At 37.0% G+C, this 25,301-nt stretch overlaps 1 protein-coding gene and 2 long non-coding RNA genes across 7 annotated transcripts in view; 2 read left to right on the top strand and 1 right to left on the bottom strand.

The window, feature by feature from the left end:
* sls (sallimus) overlaps window positions 1-25,301 on the bottom strand; it is a 173,818-nt gene that overhangs the window by 2,126 nt on the left and 146,391 nt on the right. For 3 of the 4 annotated variants that reach the window (XM_075303986.1, XM_075303987.1, XM_075303988.1), the window contains 12 exons: window positions 19,979-25,093; window positions 19,667-19,708; window positions 19,351-19,602; window positions 18,246-19,202; window positions 16,452-18,119; window positions 16,239-16,380; window positions 12,554-13,575; window positions 12,174-12,479; window positions 10,663-10,683; window positions 10,480-10,584; window positions 10,216-10,410; window positions 9,821-10,123 (listed from right to left, as the gene is read on the bottom strand). In XM_075303986.1, the coding sequence (XP_075160101.1) occupies window positions 9,821-10,123; window positions 10,216-10,410; window positions 10,480-10,584; window positions 10,663-10,683; window positions 12,174-12,479; window positions 12,554-13,575; window positions 16,239-16,380; window positions 16,452-18,119; window positions 18,246-19,202; window positions 19,351-19,602; window positions 19,667-19,708; window positions 19,979-25,093 (10,128 nt within the window). The remainder of the gene's footprint in view (window positions 1-9,820; window positions 10,124-10,215; window positions 10,411-10,479; window positions 10,585-10,662; window positions 10,684-12,173; window positions 12,480-12,553; window positions 13,576-16,238; window positions 16,381-16,451; window positions 18,120-18,245; window positions 19,203-19,350; window positions 19,603-19,666; window positions 19,709-19,978; window positions 25,094-25,301) is intronic. The other variant, XM_075303989.1, reaches the window with a different exon arrangement.
* Window positions 1,857-3,577, top strand: LOC142233171 (uncharacterized). Of its 2 annotated transcripts, XR_012721340.1 has the most exons (5): window positions 1,857-2,190; window positions 2,256-2,375; window positions 2,434-2,619; window positions 2,684-3,015; window positions 3,080-3,577. It is a non-coding gene; the product is annotated as an uncharacterized LOC142233171 (long non-coding RNA). The 2 variants fall into 2 exon arrangements; XR_012721339.1 differs by having other exon boundaries at window positions 2,256-2,619.
* On the top strand, window positions 8,610-8,963 carry LOC142233172 (uncharacterized). The gene is made up of 2 exons (XR_012721341.1): window positions 8,610-8,697; window positions 8,752-8,963. It is a non-coding gene; the product is annotated as an uncharacterized LOC142233172 (long non-coding RNA).

Genomic DNA, 25,301 nt, shown 5'->3' with positions numbered 1-25,301 from the left:
AGAGGTGCATACCGGCCTTTAGTAATAAAGGTACTCACGTACAAACAAATGCCAGTTTAAAAATCCAAATTATAACGGATACTTCAAATTAAACAAACTTTTCTTAATTCCAAAAAAACCTTAAACAAAAGATGCTAAATCCTCAAAATAAGTCTTAGCCTATATTTGAAGCGTTTTTATCTTAAATCTCAAATTTCAATATTTCAGTTAATTTAATGACAATTTCTTTAAATCAAAAATGTGTTTCTTTACTTTAGGGAAAATTAGTCTTAGTACAAAGACATGCGACTTTAACGGAGGGACTCAAATTTACAAAATTTGTGTCCTAAATCTAATGAAAAAAATTTTGAAACAAAGATTATAAACTTTATTTTAATTAAAATTTCATTATTTTAAAAAAATTTGTCCTTAATATTTTGTAAATTTCGCATCCTTAAATTTAGGTTGCGTAATCTTTAAAATCACGTAAATATTTTTTTCAGTGTATTTAGTTCCTTCGTATCACCGTGCTTCAATAATTCGTACCACTGTTATTATTTGCCATCACTGTTAATAACATACATTAGTCTTGGCAATTTCGTTCACCAAAGAGTTCGGTCTCCGTTTCATTCGATTAGAGGAACTAGTGTTTTTATATAGTTCCTTTGCTCATTTAGTTTCTTTTGAATAAAATCAATCATTCCGCTGTTGACTGTTTCAAAACATAACAACTCTAATTTATAAGCAAGTAAGTAGTGTAAGAAGAAGTTGCATACATTTATATATGAAGGAATACAAAAGAAGTTCGGATAATTATTTCGTATTCGACGTATGTTTTTAATATACGTTTTAATGATATATCACTTCAATACTTCAACTATTGCATCAGAAGTCGAGTACAGAGAATGAAGCCGACCCATATTTGTCTCCGGCGGCGGCGGCTAAGCCGATATAAATTTGTTTATTCGGCAGCGCACAATTATCCATTATAAAATCATGTTGATGTCGGCTAAAATTGGCGGCGCTACTCAGCGGCTTCATTCTCTGGTCGAGTAGTCAAAATCGCTCACAACAGTGATACGGATTTATCGTTCCTATTTAGTTCCATCGTATCACCTCGCTTTAATAATTCGTACCACTGTTATTATTTGCCATCACTGTTAATGACATACGTTAAGCGGACCTTAGACGGTCGGATAAACACTACGACAGAGGTTCGTCTACTTGTTGTGTGTTCGTTCAAGTTTTGCCCTTATACTACACGAACAAATGTGATGACAACTTGAAAAAATAAGAAGAAGCATAAACAAACAATGAAGTTGTATGAAGATTTATGGGTGAAACCATTTTTTACTGAAAAAATGGAAGAAAATAATAAAAAAAACACTGGTATATGTGTCAAAACAATGATTCCTGAAGTAATCCACATTTAATATATTACAAATTACTTGATGAATTTCAAAATACTTGTCGCCTGGTTTTCCATTGATTGGAAGTGGCATTTTTCCACGTTTTTGCCACAATACTGGTTTAGAATTATATATTTCTTTAATTTTCAACCAGAATTGGCGATCCATCATTAATTTCATTGCAGAAATGCCTGTTTTTAATGTAAAAAAATTTGTCTTTGATAATGTTTGTCGAACATCCCCTTACACTCAATGATTTGTACCACCCAACCAGAAAAAATCAAAGTTGTTTTGATTTTATGCCAACACGTACCCGCGACAGCCGAACACGACCTTATACTATCGGATTTGTCGCCGCAACGTGTTGTGTCGCAGGGTTTATCCGACCGTATAAGGTGCCCTTTAGTCTTGACAATTTCGTTCACCAAAGAGTTCGGTCTTTTTCGTTTCGTTCGATTAGAGGAACTACCCAATAAACACAGGATGAGCGTTTTTCAAATGCAACACCTCTTCAGTTTGAGGGTAAATATCATTTTCAACATAAATTCAACTTGACTTGAAAAAGCTCATCTTCAATTCATCTTCAAATTGTTTGCGAATTACAACCAATTTGGCAAAATGTTGACGAAAACTTTGAAAATGTGTTGAAGATAATTGGAGAAAACTTTGACAAAACACTACCCTGAAATGCAACGAAAAAACCACATGGTTTTCAATACTACTTTGGACAACAAAGTTCGTGGAAGAAATACAAAAATGTAGAAATTTTTTAATAATCAATTGAAATTGCTTATAATAATTGGTAAGTAAAACTAAAACACGAAATGAAAACTTTAAGGAAGTCACTAAACTCAAATCTCTTTGCAGACAACTAAAATATTTGGATGCTGATTCTTGGACACATTAAGAGGCTGGCCGATGAAAAATGGTAGTGGCTTATCGAGAAGAGAAAGTTTCCATAAATCAAAGTGCAACCAAAAAAACTTGGTATTTATGCTTTTCCATATCAACAACTACTTTATGATAATTCGCATCACATCGATAGTTTAATTTATATCACATCATCGGTTTAATTTGTTATTTTGTGAATTGAAATTGCTGGAAATTTATTCCAATTATCTGGCCATCAAGTTCCTGAAAATTGCCAGTATTTTAATAACAACAATTTTGTAATACCAACGTTCTTGAGGAAATCACGAAGTACCTGGTCAGTTGGAAGAAATACAAATTGGTAAGTCAAAATAAAAAGTGAAATGAAAACATAATGGAAATCACAAAACTCGATTGTTTTGCAGAAAACTAAAATCATTGAATGGTATATTTTTGGAAGATGTTGGCCGATGAAAACCCGATGAAGGAAACAACAAAGAAAAGTTTTCAGAAAACTTACAAAGTGCAACCAACTAAAACAAAGTGCAACAATTCCTATATCAAGAACTTCTGGATGAAAATGTGCATCATCGGTTTAATTTGTTATTTTGTGAATTGAAATTGCTGGAAATTTATTCCAATTATCTGGTCATCAAGTTCCTGAAAATTGCCAGTATTTTAATAACAACAATTTTGTAACACCAACGTTCTTGAGGAAATCACGAAGTACGTGGTCAGTTGGAACAAATACAAATTGGTAAGTCAAAATAAAAAGTGAAATGAAAACATAATGGAAATCACAAAACTCGATTGTTTTGCAGAAAACTAAAATCATTGAATGGTATATTCTTGGAAGATGTTGGCCGATGAAAAACCGATGAAGGAAACAACAAAGAAAAGTTTTCAGAAAACTTACAAAGTGCAATCAATTAAAACAAAGTGCAACAATTCCTATATCAAGAACTTCTGGATGAAAATGTGCATTACATCAATTTACATCCCGTCATCAGTTTGATATTTTGTGATTTCCTCTTGCTGGAATCTATTCTAACACACAAGCCAGCAAGTTCCTCGATAGTAATTATTTCAAATTGCCAGCATATTAATGACACCAACATTATGGAGGAAATGGAATTATACATGTAAAAATGTTTAAGATATTTAAAGTTGTATTCATAGTTTTATTTATTAATACGTTTAATAAGATAATTACATTTTGATTGGTATAATATTATTATTTTCATATATTATTAATGTTATTTTTAAGATTATTATATTTGTTAACGAAAAAATAATAAAATTTACAAAATCCCTAGAAATTTAGTATTGACTTTCAGTTAGAACTAGGATTGACTTTCATACAAATTGTGGTTTGAAAGTATTCGCAACAATGCTAGTTTTTTATTTTTCTCACATTGAAAACTGTTTGAGAAATTATTGAGTAGCGATGCATTTCAATTTGAGGATTACAATTGAGAAATTATTGCTATTGTGTTGAATTTTACTGTTGAGGGTAATGTCTGTTTTTTGTTGAGAACGCGATTTTCTCAACAATTTCTCAACTTGAATATTACCCTAATCCTTTGAAAAAATGTTTGAAAAATTATTGAATTTTAGTATTTTTCAAACGTTTGTGTTTATTGGGTAGTGTTTTTATATAGTTCCTTCGCTCAATTTAGTTTCTTTTGAATAAAATATTTCATTCAGCTGTTGACTGTTTCAAAACTTAACAACTCCAATTTATAAGCAAATAAGTAGTGTAATGCGCTTTACAGACTATCAGTTATTCCGGACGACAGTGCTCGCGTCGAACATATCCCATATATTGTGCACATTATAAGTTAAGTCCGAAGGCATAATCGATGCTGCTGCATGTTTATGGGATCGATAACACATTTACCGATTATTTAGTCATCGCCGACAAGACGTATCAATCCGACACACTGTAAGATTCTTTACAAACACCGACATTCCGTCCGAAATAACTGATAGTCTGTAAAGCGCATAAGAAGAAGTTCATTTGCATACATTTAGATATGAAGGAATACAAAAGAAGTTCGGATAATTACTTCGTATTCGACGTATGTTTTTAAATAGAATTATTTTTGTAGTTGTTGTAAGGTTGACCTTTTAGTTTAATTATTTGTAGAGTTTGTAAGACTTGAGGTCATGTTGTAATAAATCAAAATAAAATCTTATTTTTTTATAGTGTTTTATTTTTAATTCTTTCCAATATTTCGAACACGGAGGACGGACAACGATGGTGTTCGAAATATTGGAAAGAATTAAAAATAAAACACTATAAAAACTAAGATTTTATTTTGTTTTATTACAACATGATCTCAAGCCTTACAAACTCTACATAGAATTATTTTTTTAAATGCATCTTATTCTGTTCGGTTTTCGCGTTAAAACTCCATACAAAACCAAAAAATGCGAAAAACTAGCGATTCCATTTGTTGTACTTTATTTTTTCGTTTATAGCATGGCGCCATTTGCAATGTGAATTAAGAAATAATTTATTTATTAAAACTATTTGTGTGGGATTATAACGCAAACACGGATCATATTTTTGTTCCGAGAATATACAAAAGGATCAAAGGAGATTAAGATTAATTGTCCAAGGAAAAATAAAATGTTAATTTTGTAACAGCAAGCGGCAAGCACCCGGTTACCTAAATAAACACCGCTTTCTATGTGCGAAATAAAGGTTTCTATAAAATTTTTCGCAAGAATGAGCATAGTACTGGCCTTAAACCGTCCATTACAAACTATTTTTTCATATATGTTTTCTCTCTAACCATCTCCCTGAGAACATTTTTGTCTCTGATTATGACAATAGCACTGATGCCAATTTGATGCTTTTAGCACCAAATTTAGTGCTTTTTGATTTCCAAAACGCACAAAATTGCATTTTTAGTGCCTTTTCAAAAAAAAAAAAAGCACCAACTTGGTGCGTTATGGCATTTTCATTTAGTGCTTTGTTTCAATTCGAAGAGTATTGAGTTTAATTGATGACATCTCTTCGTACAAAAATTCTGATTAGACTGTCAAAGGCTTAAGAAACTCAATTATATTGCCAAATATATATGTTTTCTCTGTAACCATCTCCCTGAGAGCATTTTTGTCTCTGATTATGACAATAGCACTGATGCCAATTTGATGCTTTTAGCACCAAATTTAGTGCTTTTTGATTTCCAAAACGCACAAAATTGCATTTTTAGTGCCTTTTCAAAAAAAGCACCAACTTGGTGCGTTATGGCATTTTCATTTAGTGCTTTGTTTCAATTCGAAGAGTATTGAGTTTAATTGATGACATCTCTTCGTACAAAAATTCTGATTAGACTGTCAAAGGCTTAAGAAACTCAATTATATTGCCAAATATAGAATTTGATTGTTTTTTAAGGTTGTATCGATCCTTTTTTCATCAATATTGTTATTTAGGGTATTCTTTTGAAAAGTCTAGAGACGAATGCAGAATTTCTGTACTTGATAAAGATGTCATTAAAAACGTTTGTATTAAATTAACAAATCAATACTCAAAAGTTCTAAAATACATATTTGGAAGATTTTTTTAGAAGTACATTGAATTTTATCTGAATGGAGTAGTTTTCTGGTGGGAACTGGTATGTTAGAATTTATAATATATTTTTGGTTCTTTTTTCTCTTTGGAGTTGGCATCAATGGACTGGAGTGAGATCAGCGTTGTCAATTTGGTGCGATTGGGCCAAAATTGGTCCAACATTTTTTTTTTAAATTTTGTCCATTTTTACCCATTTTGCTAGTATTTTTTTGATATTCAATACTTTTGCCAGAATATTAATTTAAATTACCATTTGCAATAATCCAACAACTGAAACGTTATTCAAGCGTTTCTCTTCATAAGAAAGATTTGAACTTCTCTAGACGTAAAAAAATCGCATTTTTATACAGTGGAATAATCTAAGTATAAATATATACCTTCAAAAAACAGTAAACATACCACGAAGGAAAATTTTGATTAATTTTTTTTGACAAATACAAGAAAATTCATTAGACATAATTATTTTGTCACTTGTTAAAGAAAATTTTTAAGTTTGAAGGAAAAAATTGGAGTTCAAAATTGTAAAAGTGTCTTTAGCACCAAACGAAGTTCTTGATGGGTGCATTATTGGTAAAATTTACAAATTTTTACGCTACATATTGTCGCCTTTATTAAAGTCAAGAACATTTTCTCCAAGCATAAGTATTCCATGAACTAAAATAGAATTAATTGGAGTTCACTTTTCGTATTGAGATTCCGTCGGCTTTCAAGGTTTGGAGGTATTGTTGAGCGCTATTGACTCCTGGTTCCGCTGTTATCTTCGAAAATTTGATGGTTGGAAAATCTCGGCCAACTTAGGTTTCGAGAGGCTCTATCAGCCGACCAAAACGTACTAACGAAACCTAATTTATAATGCATCAGATTTTCCAACCACCTACTCTACTTGTGTTCCAGACATGCCCTTGACATCGTTCCCATAAGCTACGTATCCTGGCAACCTGTTATTTCACAGGGATCAGACCAGCTCCCGGTAAATCTCACCATTAACCGACCATCCCATTTCACAAGATCTGAACGCCGGATATTTATCAAACACAAGAAATGCAAATGGAAGGGCTTAGGATCATATTTGCTGGTCGAATTGTCCATGTGAGATAAAATGTTATAGAGCCAAAAGGAGACCCATTCATCACACTCGTTCATCTCCGAGCCAGCGACGCACCACAATTTACCTCAGCCGAAGTTACCAATGTTATGAGTAGCGCAAAAACCATCCAAGGCACTGGGCTCCGACGGAATTTCTGCTAATGTTGAAGCATCTGAGTTGAGTATTTAATCAAACCCCTCAATTTGCCCTTGGAATCACTTATTATACCCGATGTCTGGAAAATGGGTAAGGTGATTCTACTACTGAAGTCAGGCAAAGACTTGATCAAGGGGGAATCGTATATACCGATCTTCATTCTCTCGCCAGTTGCCAAGACTCATGGGGCAATACTCCTCCCCAGCCTTGTGGACAATTTTTCTGTTACAAACCATCAACATGAATTCCGTAAAGTTCGCGCAATAACAACATGGATTCCGTAAAATTATACAAATCATACATAAATAGAGGACTCAACTAGCCCAAAAGCCATCTCACACGACGTTCTTCGTGGTGCTTGACCTATCGAGGGCATTAGACACGGTCAGCTTTGCTAGACTGTTCGAGGCCGCTAGACGGTTCAATCTCAACATTTCCTCTATTCCACCCCCTCCTGCTGGCGTTGAGATTATATCATATGCGGACGATTGTACGATAATGGCATCCGGGCCCCTTCTTGATGACATCTGCGATCGATTATTTCATTAAATGGACGACAGAAGTAGGACGGCAGCTGAATGTTAGAGCTAGAGGTCTGCATCGAATAAGTTTTCACTGCATGTATGCATTTCGCTGTCGAATAATTTACATACACAATATTTTTCTCAGAGCGCAAGTAGTGAAGTGAAGTGAACACTTGCTCATCAAATACCAACGAGTACTTATCCGAAACAATATGTGTTCCGAAAAAAGGTACAATAAAAATGTAAGTACTTGAGAAAGAATACAACATGCATTCTGTTCACTTCACGTGGTACCACATATTTCTCAGTTATGCTTAGCACTTAGTTCGTTCGTGCGAAAAACTAATATCTTTATCTATCTCCGTAAATAGGGTCTCAAACGCAGGGATGTTAACTTATTTATGCGAAATACGAATACGAAATACTTATTTAAGGCGAGTATTAAGTTCGAGTTTAGCCGCTAAAATCGAAAACAAATCAGTAAAAACAACATAAAATTATACCTTTTTGATGCTAAGTTTATTAAAACTTGATGGGGAATACCCCAAAGTAACTTTTCACAAAGTTTATATTTTTTATAATGGATTATTAGAGAAAAGTAATCGTGAAAAATTGGCGATTTTAGCGGCTAAACTCGAACTTAATACCCACCTTTATACGTAATATGCCTGCTTATTTTTCCGTGCGAAAAATCCGGGGTTGTATTAATATGTGTTTAAAAATGCTCAAAACAAAGATTTTGCATGTATTCCGCGTTAACGTTTTTTATATGGAGTATAACAGTTTTTCGTGCAAAAACGTGATCTTACACTGGTAGAAAAATGGCGGTACGTGGCCATTACCGTGTGGTATTAACTAATTGATTCCCGTTAGCTTTTAATTTTGATACCACATTGTATCAAATCATTTACATCCGGTATTATTATGGTATTAACAATCACATCGCCGTAAGATATGATATGTAGCCGTTGCGACCAATTGTAATTGGTCGCCTTGGTAGTTTATTTTTTAATATGGGTTGTAAATAACTATATTTTGCGATAACATGGCTACAGTAAAAATTAATTCTGTGAATATAGCGAAGTATAAGTAAGTATAATATAGCAATATTAATGTATACTAATGTGAATGTTCTTTAATTAGATGCGTAAGTGACATACCAAACCCATCCATATACCACAACAGACGACTTGTGGAATGCAGTGCCTGAGGTGTAACATGGAACTGAATTGGTAGAAAAACTTTGCATGGAGAAATGATCAGGTGTATGTATGCATGTTATGTATTAAATGAATTAAAGAAACAAAGACTTTTACTTTTGTTTTATTAAAATAAATATTTATTGCCATAATTAATACTGTGTTTGTATTAAAACCCAATACCGTTTTGGTATTATTTGGTAATACCGCACTGTTTATACATCAATACCTTTACGGTATAAATATTAATACCGCTTAGGCTTTGTGTTTAATACCATATTGGTACTTTTTTAATACCGTATGGTACTTTCAAGCTTTGCGTACCGCCTGTATGGTTTGGTATTGATATTGTACCATACGGATTGGCTAACTATCAATAACGTACCGTATCGATTTGAGCCCGTATGGTAATAATTTTTCTGTGGGTGTATGTATGTCACACACTTACCTTAACGTTAGCCCTTCTGTTTAACAAACCGAAAACATATAGAATGGAAAATAACTGTTATTTCTATTTCTCAAACTGCATGTTGTACATGTATTACTCTATGCAGTTTTGTTCTCGCAATGTACTCGACGTGATAACTCTGAGTACACTTCAATAAAAGCGAAAGAGGAATATGTGTTTGTTGGTAGTGAAGACATCATAGCAGCAACAAGAAGTTACTCGTAGCTTTCGGTGTTCATCAAAATGTGTACCATTTGTTTTGCGACTCTCTCAAATAGATGTACTCATCTAGCAAGTACACGTGTACTCTGCATATACAAATAGAATTGTTCAGACCTCTAGTTATAGCCGATGGCGTAACAATTCCAACAACAAACTACCCCAAGATTCTCACGGTCTTATTCGACAGTCTTTTTAATTTGCCTACCCAATCAACTGCAATTTGTTATAATGTCCCACGGAGCAAAATAATTGTGCGCTTAGAGTTGGTTAGAGCCCATTCATACAAACTTTCACTAAACTGAACGTTCAATCATTAAGATATATTTATTATGACTTCACTCACCTGAGGTTTCTACATGATATGGTTCTTCAGATTCCAAAGGTTCACTGAGACCGATTTCGTTCTTGGCGAATATGCGGATCTTATAGTTATGTTTCTCCTGCATGTCTTTAATTTGGAATCTATGGACACCGGCTGGCACACGGCCAACTTCAATCCACATACTTTTCTTCATATCCCTGATAGCAATGTGATAACCCAACAATGGTGCACCACCATCCGATTCTGGCATACCCCATTCGAATACGTGAGTATTGGCACCAATGACTCTAGCCTCAAGTGGTGCCGTGGGTGGTGATGGTACGGCTGTAAAAAAAATGGTGTCAGATATGTAATACACATTTGCATGTACCAAACTATTTTGTTAATCTTATGTTCTGGGCCATTTTGCTACTTACTTGCATGAGTTTTCAATGCCACACTTTCGGTTACCGCTGGAGCACCCATGCCAGCAACGTTTTCTGCTGAAACTCTAAACCAATATTCCGATTTCTCTTGCAAATTATCTACAGTATATTGGTAGCAATTGGCATCTAATGTAATGACTGGAGCCCAAGTAGTTGATGTAGCTGAACGCTTTTCAATACAATAACCTAAGGAACGAATGAATTAATTAAAGAGATCATAGATTGATTGGTAGAAAGTATTAGCTGATCTCTTACCAGTGATTTCGGAACCTCCATTATGTGCTGGTGTTTCCCAATCAAGTGTTACACTTCTATTTGTTATATCCGGGCATCTAAGGTTGCGAGGAGGCGACGGTGGCGCTGTTGTTGAATTACAAAAATAAATGCATTAATATAAAAATTATAAGACATACCGTCTTAATAATGGTCAATACATACCAATTTTTTCCTTATCATCGACTTTTCAGCATAAGCAGATTGTTTGTTAGAAGCAAAGCATAAAAAGCATTATTTGTTTTGCAAAATAAAAGTTAATGAACATAAAGATTAAAACGTATACAATGTAAAAAATGTAGGTTCTTTGGGGTTTTCCCAGGTAAGTTCAATTTTGTCGAACTTCTACAAAGATTTTGGGATTGTACATTTACAGCGAATAGCCCCAAAGAAACTGGGAAAAGTAAAGTCTATACAGACCGCTTAAACTAAACTAGTTGACAAATTTCCATGTGGTAGTGAAACTTATCTGGTTCTTGTCAATACACCTTGACACTTAATGCAAGTTTGTGCCAAGGAACAGCTAACTAATAATCACTGAGCTTTTTGAGAACAACGAAGTAGCCTAAGAGGCCAGCTGAATATTTACTTCTTTGGCTGATGTTCGATAGGGAAAATGACATAAAGACAGTATTGAAGTCCTGGGACAAACATTTCGGCCGTAGACCATGGACATTCCAATAGGACTCACCATTTTCGTACTCAGTACGCGTAAACTAAGAATGGCTTGAAAATGAGGTTACTCGATTCATTCCTACCGCACAATGACCACTGGGCTCCGATGGAATTTCTACGCTAATGTTGAAGCATCTGAAAATACGTGGAGTCTGAAAATACGTGCCCGATGTCTGTAAAATGGGTAGTTACTCGTTTCATTCCTACCGCACAATGACCATCGAAGTCTCCGTGGGGAGATGATCGAATGTTGTCCATCATCTCAAGACGGCGCTTCGCCGGGTATAGGCCAATATACCGCAGAGCCACTTTCGTGCAACATGTGATGGCTTTGTCAGCCATTTGAATTCTTGCCAAAGATAGTCAATTCTATAAAACTAATCTAATTTGATGTTATTTCCGAAATTTTTGCTTTTGAACAATAAAATTAAAAAAAAGATAAATGAGAGAATCAGAAAAATATTTACTTTGTTGCATTACATATCAGTCACCCTGTAGTGGCCCACTTAGACTATTAAGTCCGTTGTGGTACCACAGGTGGTGAATGTCTCTCTTATCAGTTCTATGTTTTAGCTCAATGACAAGGGATCTCCTTTTTATTGCCGATCCCGAACGGCGTTTCGGATTGTAGTGAAACCACTTTGAAAAACTTTGAAATACGCAGACATATCAACAGCATTAATGAGAGGGGATAAGCCACCGCTGAAAAACTTTTTGGTGTTCGGTCGAAAATGGGATAGAACCGCGGACCCTTTGTATACATATTAACCACTGCACCACGATGGCTCCATTGAGAGGGGGTAAACCAGAGTTGTAAAAAATTTCGGTATAAGGCCCTTTTGGATACCACCAAAGCTAAGCATTCCATTCCATTCCTCTATCCAGCACTATTGCTTTGGTCTTATTATTTTGGGAACGTTTCTCAAGCAGTTTTTAATGCAACGTTAAAATTTAAGAGTACAATGTAACATAGATAATTACATTCCATTCCATGTACTTACTTATCTTGCGAGTGACTACAATCTTCTCATCAGTCTCCAGCGCCTCACTCATACCCACTTCATTCTTGGCATATATCCTGAATGTATAGGCTTTATTCGTAGCCACATTTGTAATTCGAATGTTTGGCGTATTGCCATTTGTACTGCCGAAAAGTCTATACTCTTTTTCTTGGAATTCCTTAATTTCAACAATGTATTCGATGATTTTAGAACCACCATCGCTCTCGGGAATTTCCCATGACAATGTGAAGGATGTGTCATTCATACCTGAAACATCAATAGGTTTTCTAGGTGGTGACGGTGGATCTGAAAGGATGAAAGAATAAAGGTTAGTTACAATTTATGCACCATCTCTGTTTTTGGTTTGCTGGAAAACTCACCGAATTTCTTGGTTATCGTTACAGTCTCACTTTCTGTGGGTTCAGATTCGCCAATTGGATTTGAGGCTACTATTCTGAACATATATTGGGAATTCAAAGTAAGTTTTTGTACAACATAGGAGGTTGTGTCCTTTTCAATATCTGCAACCTTCATCCAGACCTTATTTTGGATTTCACATTTTTCTAAAATGTATTTGGTAATCTCCATGCCACCATCGTCGTTAGGAGGTGTCCATTCCAAGTCGACTGAGTCTTTCTTAATATCCTTAACTATTAAAGATTGTGGTCGGCTTGGTTTGTCGATTACTTGAACCATGCATTCTACACTGCTGGAACCAGTTTCATTTTCTGCTACAATCTTATAGCGACCACTGTCTTCACGTGTGAGTTTCTCAACACTGAGTGTTGTAGTAGTCTCTGTCGTCTCAATAGTTTGACGTTTGGATTTTTTAATGACTGTGGTCTCCTTAAACCAAGTAATATTGGGTTGGGGATAACCCTTGATAGAAGCTGGAATGGTTAAGTTTGAAGTAGCTCGTAACTTTTGTGTTAGATATTTCTCCTCAACTTCAACGGTTGGTTTCTCTCTGATAAGGACACGACACGATGTTTCAACGCTGCCAACCTCATTGGTTGCAACGCATGTGTACTCTGCTTCCGTTTCCGTTGTGGTCTTCTTAATGATATATTTGGCAACACGATTCTCATAGATCATCGTTGTGCTAGTGGTCTCAATGGTTTTACCATTCTTTTTCCAAACTACTTTAGGTTCAGGAACACCACCGAATACACACGAAAGTGTGATTTCCTTGTTAGGTTCTGTAGTTATATCTTGTAACGGTTCTTGAACTGTGGGTTTCTCCTTCTTTATTTGTGCCACCAAACGGATGGGTGGAGACAATGGCGAAGGAGGAGAGGGACCAACTTCGTTAACAGCAATAGTTCGGAAAACGTACTCGGTATCAACCAACAACTTAGTTAGAGTGTATGTAGTATCCTTGATCTTACGAACTTCAGTCCACCTGGAAATATTCGAATGGTTAGGTTTTATTATGGATTATCTTAAAAAGCATGATTAGGATCTTCCAATTTAGTCATTTTACTTCTTTATAGCATTGCCACAAATGACAGGAATATTGAAGCTAAACTGATATATATCTATGGAAACACAGTACCTAACGCTGGTGTGCCATTTCCCTACTGCGTTGTGAACTTCATATATATCTAAAGTGTAGTGGAATATATTTGTTTTTAATTTAGTCTAATATTAATTATATCTCCATTTAGTTGGAAATCTTCAAATTTAATATTCAGAAGATTAACCCAATTTATTACTATAGAAACGTTTAATGCATACTTTTAGGCGGCAAAAGTATACACTGATAATTTTATGGTATTATAAACGAAAAATTGCTCACAAATTTAAAATTCAACTCGCGAACTATATTATTTATTCAGATTCCAATTATAGCTGTTATATTAACGTTATTTTTGATCTAAATGTGTAAATATAATACTGTATTTAAAAAGTGGCGCAAAATAGTAAAATGTATCACATTTAGTAACATAACAAAAAGGTGGCACAAAAGTATCACCGCTTGAAAAAAGTGGCATAACGTTAACACTAGTTGGGTGGTATAAAAATATTAATAATAATGACAAGTATATACGGCCGTAAGTCCGGCCAGGCCGAATCTTATGTACCTTCTACCATGGATTGCGTAGAAACTTCTACGAAAGACTGTCATCCACAATCGAATTACTTGGGTTTTGGTATCTTAAAACTTCTTAGTCCCTACGTGGTATATATTAGACAAAAAAGGTATGTATAGGTAAGTCTACAAATAATTACGAATCGATATGCACGGTACGTAGAGAGCCAGAATTGAAATATGGGGGTCGCTTATATGTGGGCTATATACAATTATGAACTTGATATGGACCAATTTTTGTGTGATTGGGGATCGATTTATCTGAGGGCTATATATAACTACACGCAGAAAAGGAATATGATCACCTCAAACATGCTTCAAGAGCAAAATGTTATTTTTGTATGGTGACCATGTAACATGTTTGTCTCTAAAATGTTATTTTTTTGTCGAATATAACCTGCTTGCCGAAATCAGATACATGATTTCAGAGAAAATAACATGGTTGCGAAAACCATGTTACATGGTCACCACCCAAAAATAACATTTTGCTCTTAAAACATGTTTGAGGTGATCATATTCCTTCTCTGGGTGTATAGACCGATATGGACCTAGTTAGGCATGATTGTTAACGACCATATTCTAGCACAATGTACCAAATTTCAACTGACTCGGATGAAATTTGCTCCTCCAAGTGGCTCCAAAACCAAATCTCGGGATCGGTTTATATGGGGGCTATATATGATTATGGACCGATGTGGACCACTTTTGGCATGGTTGTTAAATATCATATACTACCACCACGTACCAAATTTCAACCAGATCGGATGAATTTTGCTTCTCCAAAAGGCACCGGAAGTCAAATCTGGGGATCGGTTTATATGGGGGCTATATTATGGACTGATATGAACCAATTCCTGCATGGTTGTTGGATACTATATACTGACATCACGTACCAAATTTCAACCGAATCGGTTGAATTTTTCTCTTCCAAGGGGCTCCGGAGGTCAAATCTGGGGATCGGTTTATATGTGGGCTATATATAATTATGGACCGCTTTCGACCAAGTTTTGCATTGATGTTTGAGGCCATATATTAACACCACGTACCAAATTTCAACACATTCAGATGCATTTTGGTCTTCCAAGAGGCTCCGGAGGTCAAATCGGTTTATATGGGGGCTGTATATAATTGTGTACCAATTTTTGCATGGTCATTAGAGTCCATATACTAACTCCATGTACCAAATTTTAGCCGGATCGGACAAAATTTGCTTCTCTTAGAAGCTCCGCAAGCCAAATCTGGGGATCGGTTTATATGGGGGCTATATATAATTATGGACCGATGTGGACCAATTTTTCCATAGTTGTTAGAGATCATATACCAACACCATGTACCAAATTTCAGCCGGATCAGATGAAATTTGCTTCTCTTAGAGGCTCCGCAAGCCAAATCGGGGGATCGGTTTATATGGGGGCTATATATAATTATGGACCGATGTGGACCAATTTTGGCGTGGTTGTTAGAGACCATATACTAACACCATATACAAAATTTTAGCCGGATCGGATGAAATTTGCTTCTCTTAGAGGATCGGCAAGTCAATTTTGGGGGTCCGTTTATATGGGGGCTATACGTACAAGTGGACCGATATGGCCCATTTGCAATACCATCCGAGCTACATCAATAACAACTACTTGTGCCAAGTTTCAAGTTGATAGCTTGTTTCGTTCGGAAGTTAGCGTGATTTCAACAGACGGACGGACATGCTCAGATCGACTCAGAATTTCACCACGATATATATACTTTATGGGGTCTTAGAGCAATAATTCGATGTGTTACAAACGGAATGTCAAAGTTAATATACCCCCATCCTATGGTGGAGGGTATAAAAAGTCGAATATCTCATTAGCAGTGAGAAGATCTATCATATTCCCCAGATTAACAACATCGAACCACAAAAAATTTGGTTAAGCAAACTTTTATATGCTTTCCTATAAGATTTCATGCCAAGTAACTAACAAAACAAAACTTACTTTTCAGTCTTAACATCTTTGTATTCCAAAATGTATTCTTCAATGTCTGCTTTTCCATCATCTTCTGGAGCTTTCCAGAACAAGGTAATGGAATCGTGCATAACCTCCAAAGGTTGAGGGGTACCGGGAGCAGAAGGTTTGCCTGGAATAAAAAAAGTAATAAAAAGATAAATACGAACGAAGATGTTCCACGTAAATTTACTCTCAACTTACGCATTATAACTAAGTGGAGACTAGCCTCAGCCTCACCGACTGGATTGGTCAGTTTGATAGTGTAGCTATCCTCGTCTTCTTCCACTACCTTCTTTATGGTCAATGTTGCAGATTGTTCGTCAATCGTTGGTATCAGTCTCTTCGATTTCACAATAACCTTCTTCGAAGTACTCCATTCAGCATCAGGCTGTGGTACACCGGTATATTTTATAGTGAACACGGCATCATCATTCTCCTTCACTTTAACGGTTTGTTCCTTGTCTGATATAATAATTGGAGCAGTCTTAACCTCCTCAACGCACAACTTACTGCTTGAAGTTACATTGGCAGCTTGACAGCTGATATCTCCAGAATCATCGTCGTCCGCATTGTGAATAACCAACCGTCTAACGGTGGCTTCCACAAAGACTTCATATTTGTTGTCGGGTTTAATGGGTTTACCTTTCTTGAACCATGTAAGCTCGACATCGGGTTTGGAAAGCTCGACCTTGAACTCGGCATCTGTATTTTTGGTGGCTATGGTGACGTCGGGCAAGCGCAAAACGAAATCAACCAAAGGTTCTTCGACGGTCAATTTAGCCTTTGAAGTTTTCTCTCCAACCTCAACAGAATATTCACCCATATCGGAGGTCTTGGCCTTTTTAATTGTAATTTTCTGGCATTTACCGTCGATTGAACTTTGTGCACGATCATTGAGCGGCAATTCCTTACCGTCCTTGAACCATTTCACCAAAGCATCTTCTTTGTCGAGTACAACGGTGAATGTCGCTGACTCGCCTTCGGTTACGGTTTCATCGGACAGAGGTTTGACAATTTCAGGTGGCAGTTCGATAACCCGGACTTCGCACTTGCACATTTGGTCTTCAAACTTGCAAGAATATTCACCAGCATCGTTCTTTGTGGCATCGCGTATCAACAAACGATGAACCTTGCCATCTTTGATGAAATCGATATTCTTCTTTTCTGGAGTAAGCTTCTCGCCATCCTTGAACCACTGAACTTCCGGAACATCAGTAGAAATTTCTACATCCAAAATAGCTGTGTCCTTTTCGGTAACCTCCTCGTCCTCCAGGGGTTTGATGAATTCTGGTTTGCGTTTCAACACTTCCACCGTGGATTGAGTTTCTTGGTTTTTAACTTTGCACACATATTTGCCGCTATCCTTCAAGTTCGTATTCTTAATTACCAACTTGTGTACCTTACCCTCTTCGACAACCACTCGGTGGTCCATACCACTGAGTTCCTTGCCATTGAAGAACCACTTGGTGGTTGCAACATGGGATGTCTCACATTCCAAGGTCAACGATTGAATTTCCTCAATTGTAATCTTGGACTTGAGTTTCTTGGTAAAGGTGACCTTATCCACTTCAACAATCACACGAGCACCATGTGAAGTCTTACCAAAGGGATTGCTGGCAATGCACTTATAATCACCTGAATCCACTTCGGGATTAGCATTTTTGATGGTAAGTTCAATATTTTCACCATCATATTTCGGTTGGACACGATCATCAGGTTCCAGAAGATTGTTATTGAAAAGCCATTTGACTTCGGGCACTGGATTTCCAGACACCTTTGCCACAAGTTTTATCGTACTCTTTTGTTTGACACTTTGCTCCTCAAAACGCTCTATAAATAGTGGAGGTTCTCCATTATCGCTTGGTGGTTCTAAAATATAAACATGTATAAATGAGCACATCTACAATTGTATATTATAAAGTTACAAAAAACATAAAGGATGGTAACAAATATCCAATTTCAAGTAAATTCACCCAGGGGAACATATACTTTTACCTTCAATAGTTAGATTAGCAGTTGTCTCTACACTTCCCAGAGGATTTTCAGCCTTTACAGTATATTCTCCAGTTTCTCCGCGTTTCGGTGAGATCATTGTTAATGTATGTACACCATTGTCAGATTTGGTGTCACCTTTAAGAGGTTTTCCATTTCTGAACCAGGTAATCTTGGGGGAAGGATTTCCAACAATTTGCGTGGTAAGGACTACACTTTCACCTTCGCGTATAACCATGTTTCGCAAAGGTTCTAATACTTGTGGAGGTTCCTTGTCCTTTGTACGAACCTTAAGTATGATTGGCAAGCGTGATTCACCTTCACGGTTGGTGGCAATAACTTCATATGTTCCTTCTTGATGTTTCTTGACCTTCTTTATGTGCACTACAGTGCAATACATGTGCATGTCAGATTCGGTGACAATGGTAACATTCTTAGTAACCTTTGAGTCGATTTCCTCATCATTGAAGGTCCAAACAACATCCGGTTCGGGTACAGCAACAAGTCGACATTCCAAAATCACATCCGAATCCTCATCCACATATTGAGCCTTTGGCTTACGCGAGAAAGTGGGAGGTATACCTTCCAAGATATCAGCAAGAGATGATTCTCTGGATATGCTCTTGCGATCTGAAGCATTGTCTGATGGCGCAGTCTCAACAATTACTTCAGTGGTGGTTGAAGTAAATCCAGCTGCATTCTTTGCTACGCAAGTGAATTTACCAGCGTCTTCAGCGAATACTTCACGAATAATTAAAGTGGCAACATTATCATCATCGTAGAACATCTGGAAATCTTGGGAAGGTTTAATGACAGCAGTCTCACGGAACCAGGTTATCTGTGGACGTGGTACACCCTCCACTTTGCATTCCAATTGTACAGTGTATCCTTCAGGTGTATGGACGGGCTGCAACTTTTGGATGAATTTGGGAGCTATTGGCTTCTCATTGAGTCCAGGTCCTTTTTGTGTTTGAATTCAAACGGATAACATAGAAACGAAACAACATTTGTTAATAACATCAAACGATCACATCACCAAAGGCGCCATAACGATCGTGTGTTAATAGGAAACAACGATTATAACAATTGGGTATAATTCGATACTCACTTTCAAATACAGGTAACTTGTCGATCTTTTCATGCAATTTCTTTTGTACATATTGGACATACTCTTCAGCCTCCATAAGATATTGAGCTGGTACCCAGCCTTCTTCTTCGGTAGTGCACTTCTTAACAAACCACCATTCGGAACTGTGGCGACCTATAACGAGAACCTTTTCACCTTCTACTAAGTTAATGGCCTCATCGGTATCGGCGATATAAGTGCATATGGAATACATGATATTCTCTTCGCCGGATTCTGAAATAATTAACGTTTATTGTTTTATTAAATTATAGACGGGAGATTTGTGACCAATTTATACCTTCAATATCCATAACTCGTGTGATATTCAAGGATGCACCCTCTATAGACGAAGAGAAAATTATACATTAGAGTCTAGATATTTTCTTAAGATAATTGTACATGAATTGTTAATGAACTTGTTTATTGGTTTGGTTGCTATACAGTGAAAAACACACATGGATGAACACAGTTTTACCTGGCCTTTCATATTCTGTTATCATATAAGCAAGAATAATTTTGAAAATCACGAAGCAATAGAAGAAAGCTGAATTTGAGACTTAAAATTTCATAATGAAATTGTGCAATAGTTGAATTGTTATTCGATACTGACCTTCATTGAATACTTGCTCCACTACCTTGTTCTTCTTCTTCAAGGTGAAAGTGTCTTCTTCATATGTAACGGAATTACTCTTGGGACGTTGGAAACCAATAAGGAATTGTTCTTCTTCTTCGTTTTGTATGGAATATCTTGGTTTGTTTGAGACCTTCTTGGGGCGCAGCTTAATGTCTACTTCATCCAATGGAAGTTCTTCGACATGATAGGCATCAACTTCTTCATCGAATATGTCATCTTCAATGTCAGTATCGTCACGAACTTCCTCAATGATGGGAGCCTCGCCATCGTCATAATCCTTCATGATTTTAATGCTAGCCTCGCCAGTTTCTTCGGAGAAGGTCTTCTTAACGGGTTTTTTGAGTTTTACTTTACTGGCCATCGAAATTTCTTCTTCTGCATAAGAGTCAAGAGCAATACTGAACTCTTGATCGACATCTTCTTTGGTCGAAGTTTTCTTGGGACGCAGTGTTACATTTTCGACACCAGTGAACTCTGGAATTTCTTGCTTTTTCTTCTTCTCCTTTTTGACCGTAAATTCTTGCTCCTCTTCTTCAGTGACTTGCTGAGGTTTGGTTTTTACCTTTTGTGGAACAACATACTCTTCCACGTCTTCGGGTTCTTCTATTTCTGGTTGCTGGGTAATGTGAAGCTCAGCTGCGGCCTCGTCATGTGTTAGAGGTTTCTTAGGTCTCCTCTTAAGGACAGTGGCTTCTTCAGAAACACCTTCATCAATAATTGGTTTGGTTTGCTTCTTCAAAGTGAATTCCTGCTCTTCTTCCTCAGTGACCTGTTGAGGTTTACGTTTCGGTTTTTGGGAAACAACGAATTCTTCAACATCCTCCGATTCTTCGTACTCTTCTTGGCGCTTAATGTGAAGCTCAGCAGCAGCTTCATCATGTGTCATTGGTTTTTTCGGTCGTTTCTTAAGAACTGTAGCCTCTTCAGCAACACCCTCGTCTACCTTACGTGGTTTCTTAATAGCTAGACTTATCTCTTCTTCTTCATGTTCCTCATATTGGGGCTCAATGGGTTTCTGTGGCTTTCTGCGTTTAACCACTGCTTCTTCAATAAATTCTTCCTCTTCGATTTCCACGGGTTGCTCTATGATAGCCTCTTGTTTTATAACAAGTTCATCGGACGCTTCCTCGACAGGTTTTATAGGTTTCTTTTTCTTCTTAAGTTGTACCGTCTCTTCAGATGTTTCTTGGGTTACTTGCTTCTCTTTGGGTAATTTAACCTCGATTGCAAAGTCTTCATCCTGTACTTCAGGAGTTTTCTTGGGTTTCAGAGTTACCTCAGCTACTTCTTCCTCTTCTTCTTTGTGAGAGGGCTTTTTAAGCACTACCTCTTCCTCAACAATTTCTTCTTGTACAGGCTTCTTAGGCTTTTTACGAACTTTGATGTCTTCAGCAGGTACTTCCTCTGGCGCTTGTGGTACTTCCTCCACAATTGTAACTTGTAGGTCTGCTTGTTGCTCTTCGAACACAGGTTCCTTAGGTTTCCTCTTCACCAAGGTAGTTTCTTCAACTTCTTCGACAGGCTTTATGGGAGCAAGAACTACCTCTGCTTCAGGCTCTTCTGCTTCTTCTGTTTTTGCTTTTGGTTTCTTTCTACGTATAATTTTAACTTCCTCCTCTTCGACTTCTTCTGTTACAAATTGTGGGGTTTCTTCAGCTACTTTAACCTTGTATTCGGGATAGTGTTCTTCTGGCTTTTCTTCTGTTGGTTTCTCGGGCTCGAGTTCTTCTACAACATCTATGGGCTGGGATTTTTCAATAGTATCTTCAGTAACAGTGATCTTGTGTTCTTTAGGAACTTCCTCCTTTGGCTTCTTAACCTTCTTTTTGGTGGTCTTAGTTTCCTCTTGTATAACTTCTTCAACGGGTTCTTCTGTAACTAACTTTATTTCTTTGATTGGTTCTTCCTTTGGAACAGATTTGTCCCTAGGTTTCGGTGTTGTTTTCTCCTCAATAACCTCCTCCTCCTGCTTGGGAATTTCAAATTCCTTCAGTTTGATTTCGAAGGTCTTAGGAACTTCTTCGGGCTTTTCGTGTATAGTCGCAGGCTTTTCTTCTTTTGTTATCTCAATAACTTCCGGTTCTACTGAAGCTTCCTCTTTAAGTGTTACCTTCAACTCATCGGAGGCTTCCTCCTTTGGCTTCTTCTTAGGCTTCTTTGTTTTAATGTGGGCTTCTTCGGTTATTTGTTCTATTGGTTGGCTTTCCTTAATTGGCGCGGGCGTTTCTTCTTCTATTACCTCAATAACTTCAGGTTCTACGGGAGCTTCCTCTTTAAGAGTTACCTTCAACTCAGCCGACGCTTCCTCTTTTGGTTTCTTCTTAGGCTTCTTTGTTTTAATGTGGGCTTCCTCGGTTACTTGTTCTACTGGTTTGCTTTCTTTAATGACAAATTCAGATTCTGGCTCGTCAACTGGTTTTTCCTGCACCTTCTTGGGCTTGCGAATGAATTGTACTTCGGTAGATTCTTCCTCTTCTGGCGCAGTTTGCTCTTCCAAAAGTTTGATCTCGTATTCCTTATGAGCTTCCTCGACTACAGTATCAACAACTTCTTCGGGCTTAGGTTCTTCTTCGACAATTTTTTCTTCAATTGGCATATCTTCGGTTTCTGTAATCTTGACTTCAAGCTGAACAGATTCTTCTTGTACCACCTTAGGTTTCTTTGGCTTTTTGGTTTTAACTTTAGTTTCCACTGCTGTTTGCTCAGTTGGTTTTGGCTCTGTGAGGGATATTGAAGCTTCGTATTCTTCGACTTCTTCGACTGTTTTCTTAGGTTTAACCGAGAATTTAACTTCTTCGGGTTGCTCCTCATGGTCTTCGACTGGCTTTTCGGGTTCAATATCTACAGTTTTTATCTCATAGCTAGTTAAGTCTTCTACCTTTGGCTTTTCAACTTTGGGTTTCTTTTTGGGTTTCTCTTCTTTGATTTCCTCGACCTTAGGAACTTCTTCTACAGCTTCAGTTTCTTTTATTGATATGTCATAAACCTTTGGTTGTGGGACTTCCCTTGGCTTTGGCTCCTCAACAATAGTTTCGTCGACTACTTGTTCAACCGGTTCTTCCACTTTAACATCAATTTTAGCATCAGCTTCCTCCACGACCTTCTTCTTTGGCTTTTTCTTTTTAATTGGGACTTCTGCCGACGATTCTTCCACCGTAGGTTGTGTTATAGTCTCCTCAACTGTAATTTCTTCTGGAACATTCTCCTCTGGTTTCTTAATTTCGAACGTAGCTTCAGCTATAGGTTCGTCTTCCTCTTCAGATTCGGGCTTAGGTTCTTTAACGGTGAACTCATATTCTTCAGGGACTTGTGGCTTCACCTTCTTCCTGCGAATAACAGTCTTTTCCTCTACAAGTTCTTCCATGGTGACTTCTTTTTCATCAGTGTCAACAACACGAACTTTATAATCTTCCGGAACTTCTTCAGGCTCCATGACGGTGGTAGTTATTTTGTATTCGACTGGAATTTCTTCTGGCTCCTTGGGCAGTTCAACTACTTCCTCAATAACAGTGACCTCTTTTTGAGGGGTCTCTTTTGGTACCTTCTTCTTGATTTTAACTTTTTCAATTGGTTTTGCTTCCTTAAGTTTTTCTTCTGTAGTTTCTTCATCTTGAACGGTAACTTCAAATATTTCTGCTGGTTTCTCTTCAAGAACTTCTTCTTTCTTCGGCTTTTCTTTTTTGGTCTTAGGCTTCTTAGGCTCAATTGGTTTAATTTCTGGTACGGGCGATGGGGATTTCTCCTTAGGTTTTTCTTCAGGGACCATCTTAATAGTAGTTTCTTCAGGAGCTTCTTCCGTTGGTTTTTTGAATGGCTTCAATTTTACCTCGGTGGTATCTTCTTCTTCGGGTTTAGGTTCGGGTATACGGAATTTAATCGTTTCTTCAGGTTGCTCTTCCGGTTGTTTGGGTTCACCCGGTACAATCTGTGTGACATTCATTTCCTGTTCAGGCTTCGGCTTGGGCTTAGATTTGTGTTTTGTCTTGGGCTCCTTCTTCTCCTTCTTAGGTTCTTCAGGGAATTCTATAGGTTCAAGTTCTTCTTTTTCATATTCTATATCCTCGAACTCAAGGGGTTCAAGAGGTTTCATTTCATATTTAGGTTCTTCTGGCTTAGGTTCTTCCTCTTTGACTACCACTTTATGTTTCTTAATGGTTTTTTCTTCTAGCACCTCTTCTTCAGGTTTAGGTTTCTGGGGAATCTTCTTAAGGGTAACTGATTCGGGTTGTTCCTCTTCAAGTGGTTTCTTTTTACCCTTGCCAATTTTCAGCTTTACCTCTTCGGGCTTCTCTTCAGTCTTTTCTAGCTTTTCGGGCTTTTTATATGGTTCCTTTTCTTCATGTTCTTCCTCGCTGCTAACATATTTCTCATATTTTTCAAGTTCAACCTTTTCCAGATCATCCTTAATCTTTTTAATCTTTTTGACTTTGCGAGGTTTGAATTTCAACAATTCTTCTGCTTCTTCAATGTTGCGTGACAAATCACCAACCTCTTTGATGGCACCAATTACTGTTACTACCGGTTTAATCATATCCGGGGGATATTCAACCATTGTCATACGACTCTTCAATTTGAATTGGGGCAGTTGAACACCTTGTTCTTCAACTGGTCTTTCCTTGCGTTTCGAAGGCTTCAATTTGACCATTTGAGGAACTTCGGCAGCATCAACAACAACCACTTTCTTGGGCTTCTGGTCTTTGCGCACGATTTTTATGGGTTCCAGTTCGGATTTTTCTTGCTCGGCTGTCTTGGGTTTGTCGAACTCAACTTTTTCATACTTTTCAAGTTCAGTCTTTTCTATTTCTTGTTCCAAAAGTTTCTGAATAATAGCATCGTGGTCATCGGTCTTTTTGCGAATAACCTTCTTCTTGGTTTTCTTAGGTTTGGTTGTATCCTCTTCAACTGTGTCTTGATGGAGTTGATCTTCCTCTTCTTCAACGATATCTATAGGGTGAGATTCTTCCTTATCCTCAGGATACTCCTCAATGGTCTTGATCTTGTGTTCGATATCTTTCACCTCTTCTTCCTTCTCCTCGGGAATCTCTTCGATAACATTGATGGAATAGTCCTTATGAACAATTGGTTCTTCACCTATATTCAATTATGAAGTTGGTTAATTGTAAACGATTGAAAAAGTTACATGAGGAATACGTAAATATAGGCAGATTGATTATTAGAATGAAAGAGAAGAAGGATAAATTTCTTTAGGCAAAAAGAGATATTTACATAAGAGGGAGCTTATAGAAGCCTCTTCATAAATACGAAGGGAAATGTAAAAGAGGAGAGGAATGCAAAATCG

Source organism: Haematobia irritans, chromosome 4, assembly GCF_050003625.1.
Source record: "Haematobia irritans isolate KBUSLIRL chromosome 4, ASM5000362v1, whole genome shotgun sequence".
Classification (NCBI taxonomy): domain Eukaryota; kingdom Metazoa; phylum Arthropoda; class Insecta; order Diptera; family Muscidae; genus Haematobia; species Haematobia irritans.
Note: the sequence above shows the minus strand (reverse complement) of the source record. Positions and strands in the feature narration are given on the sequence as shown.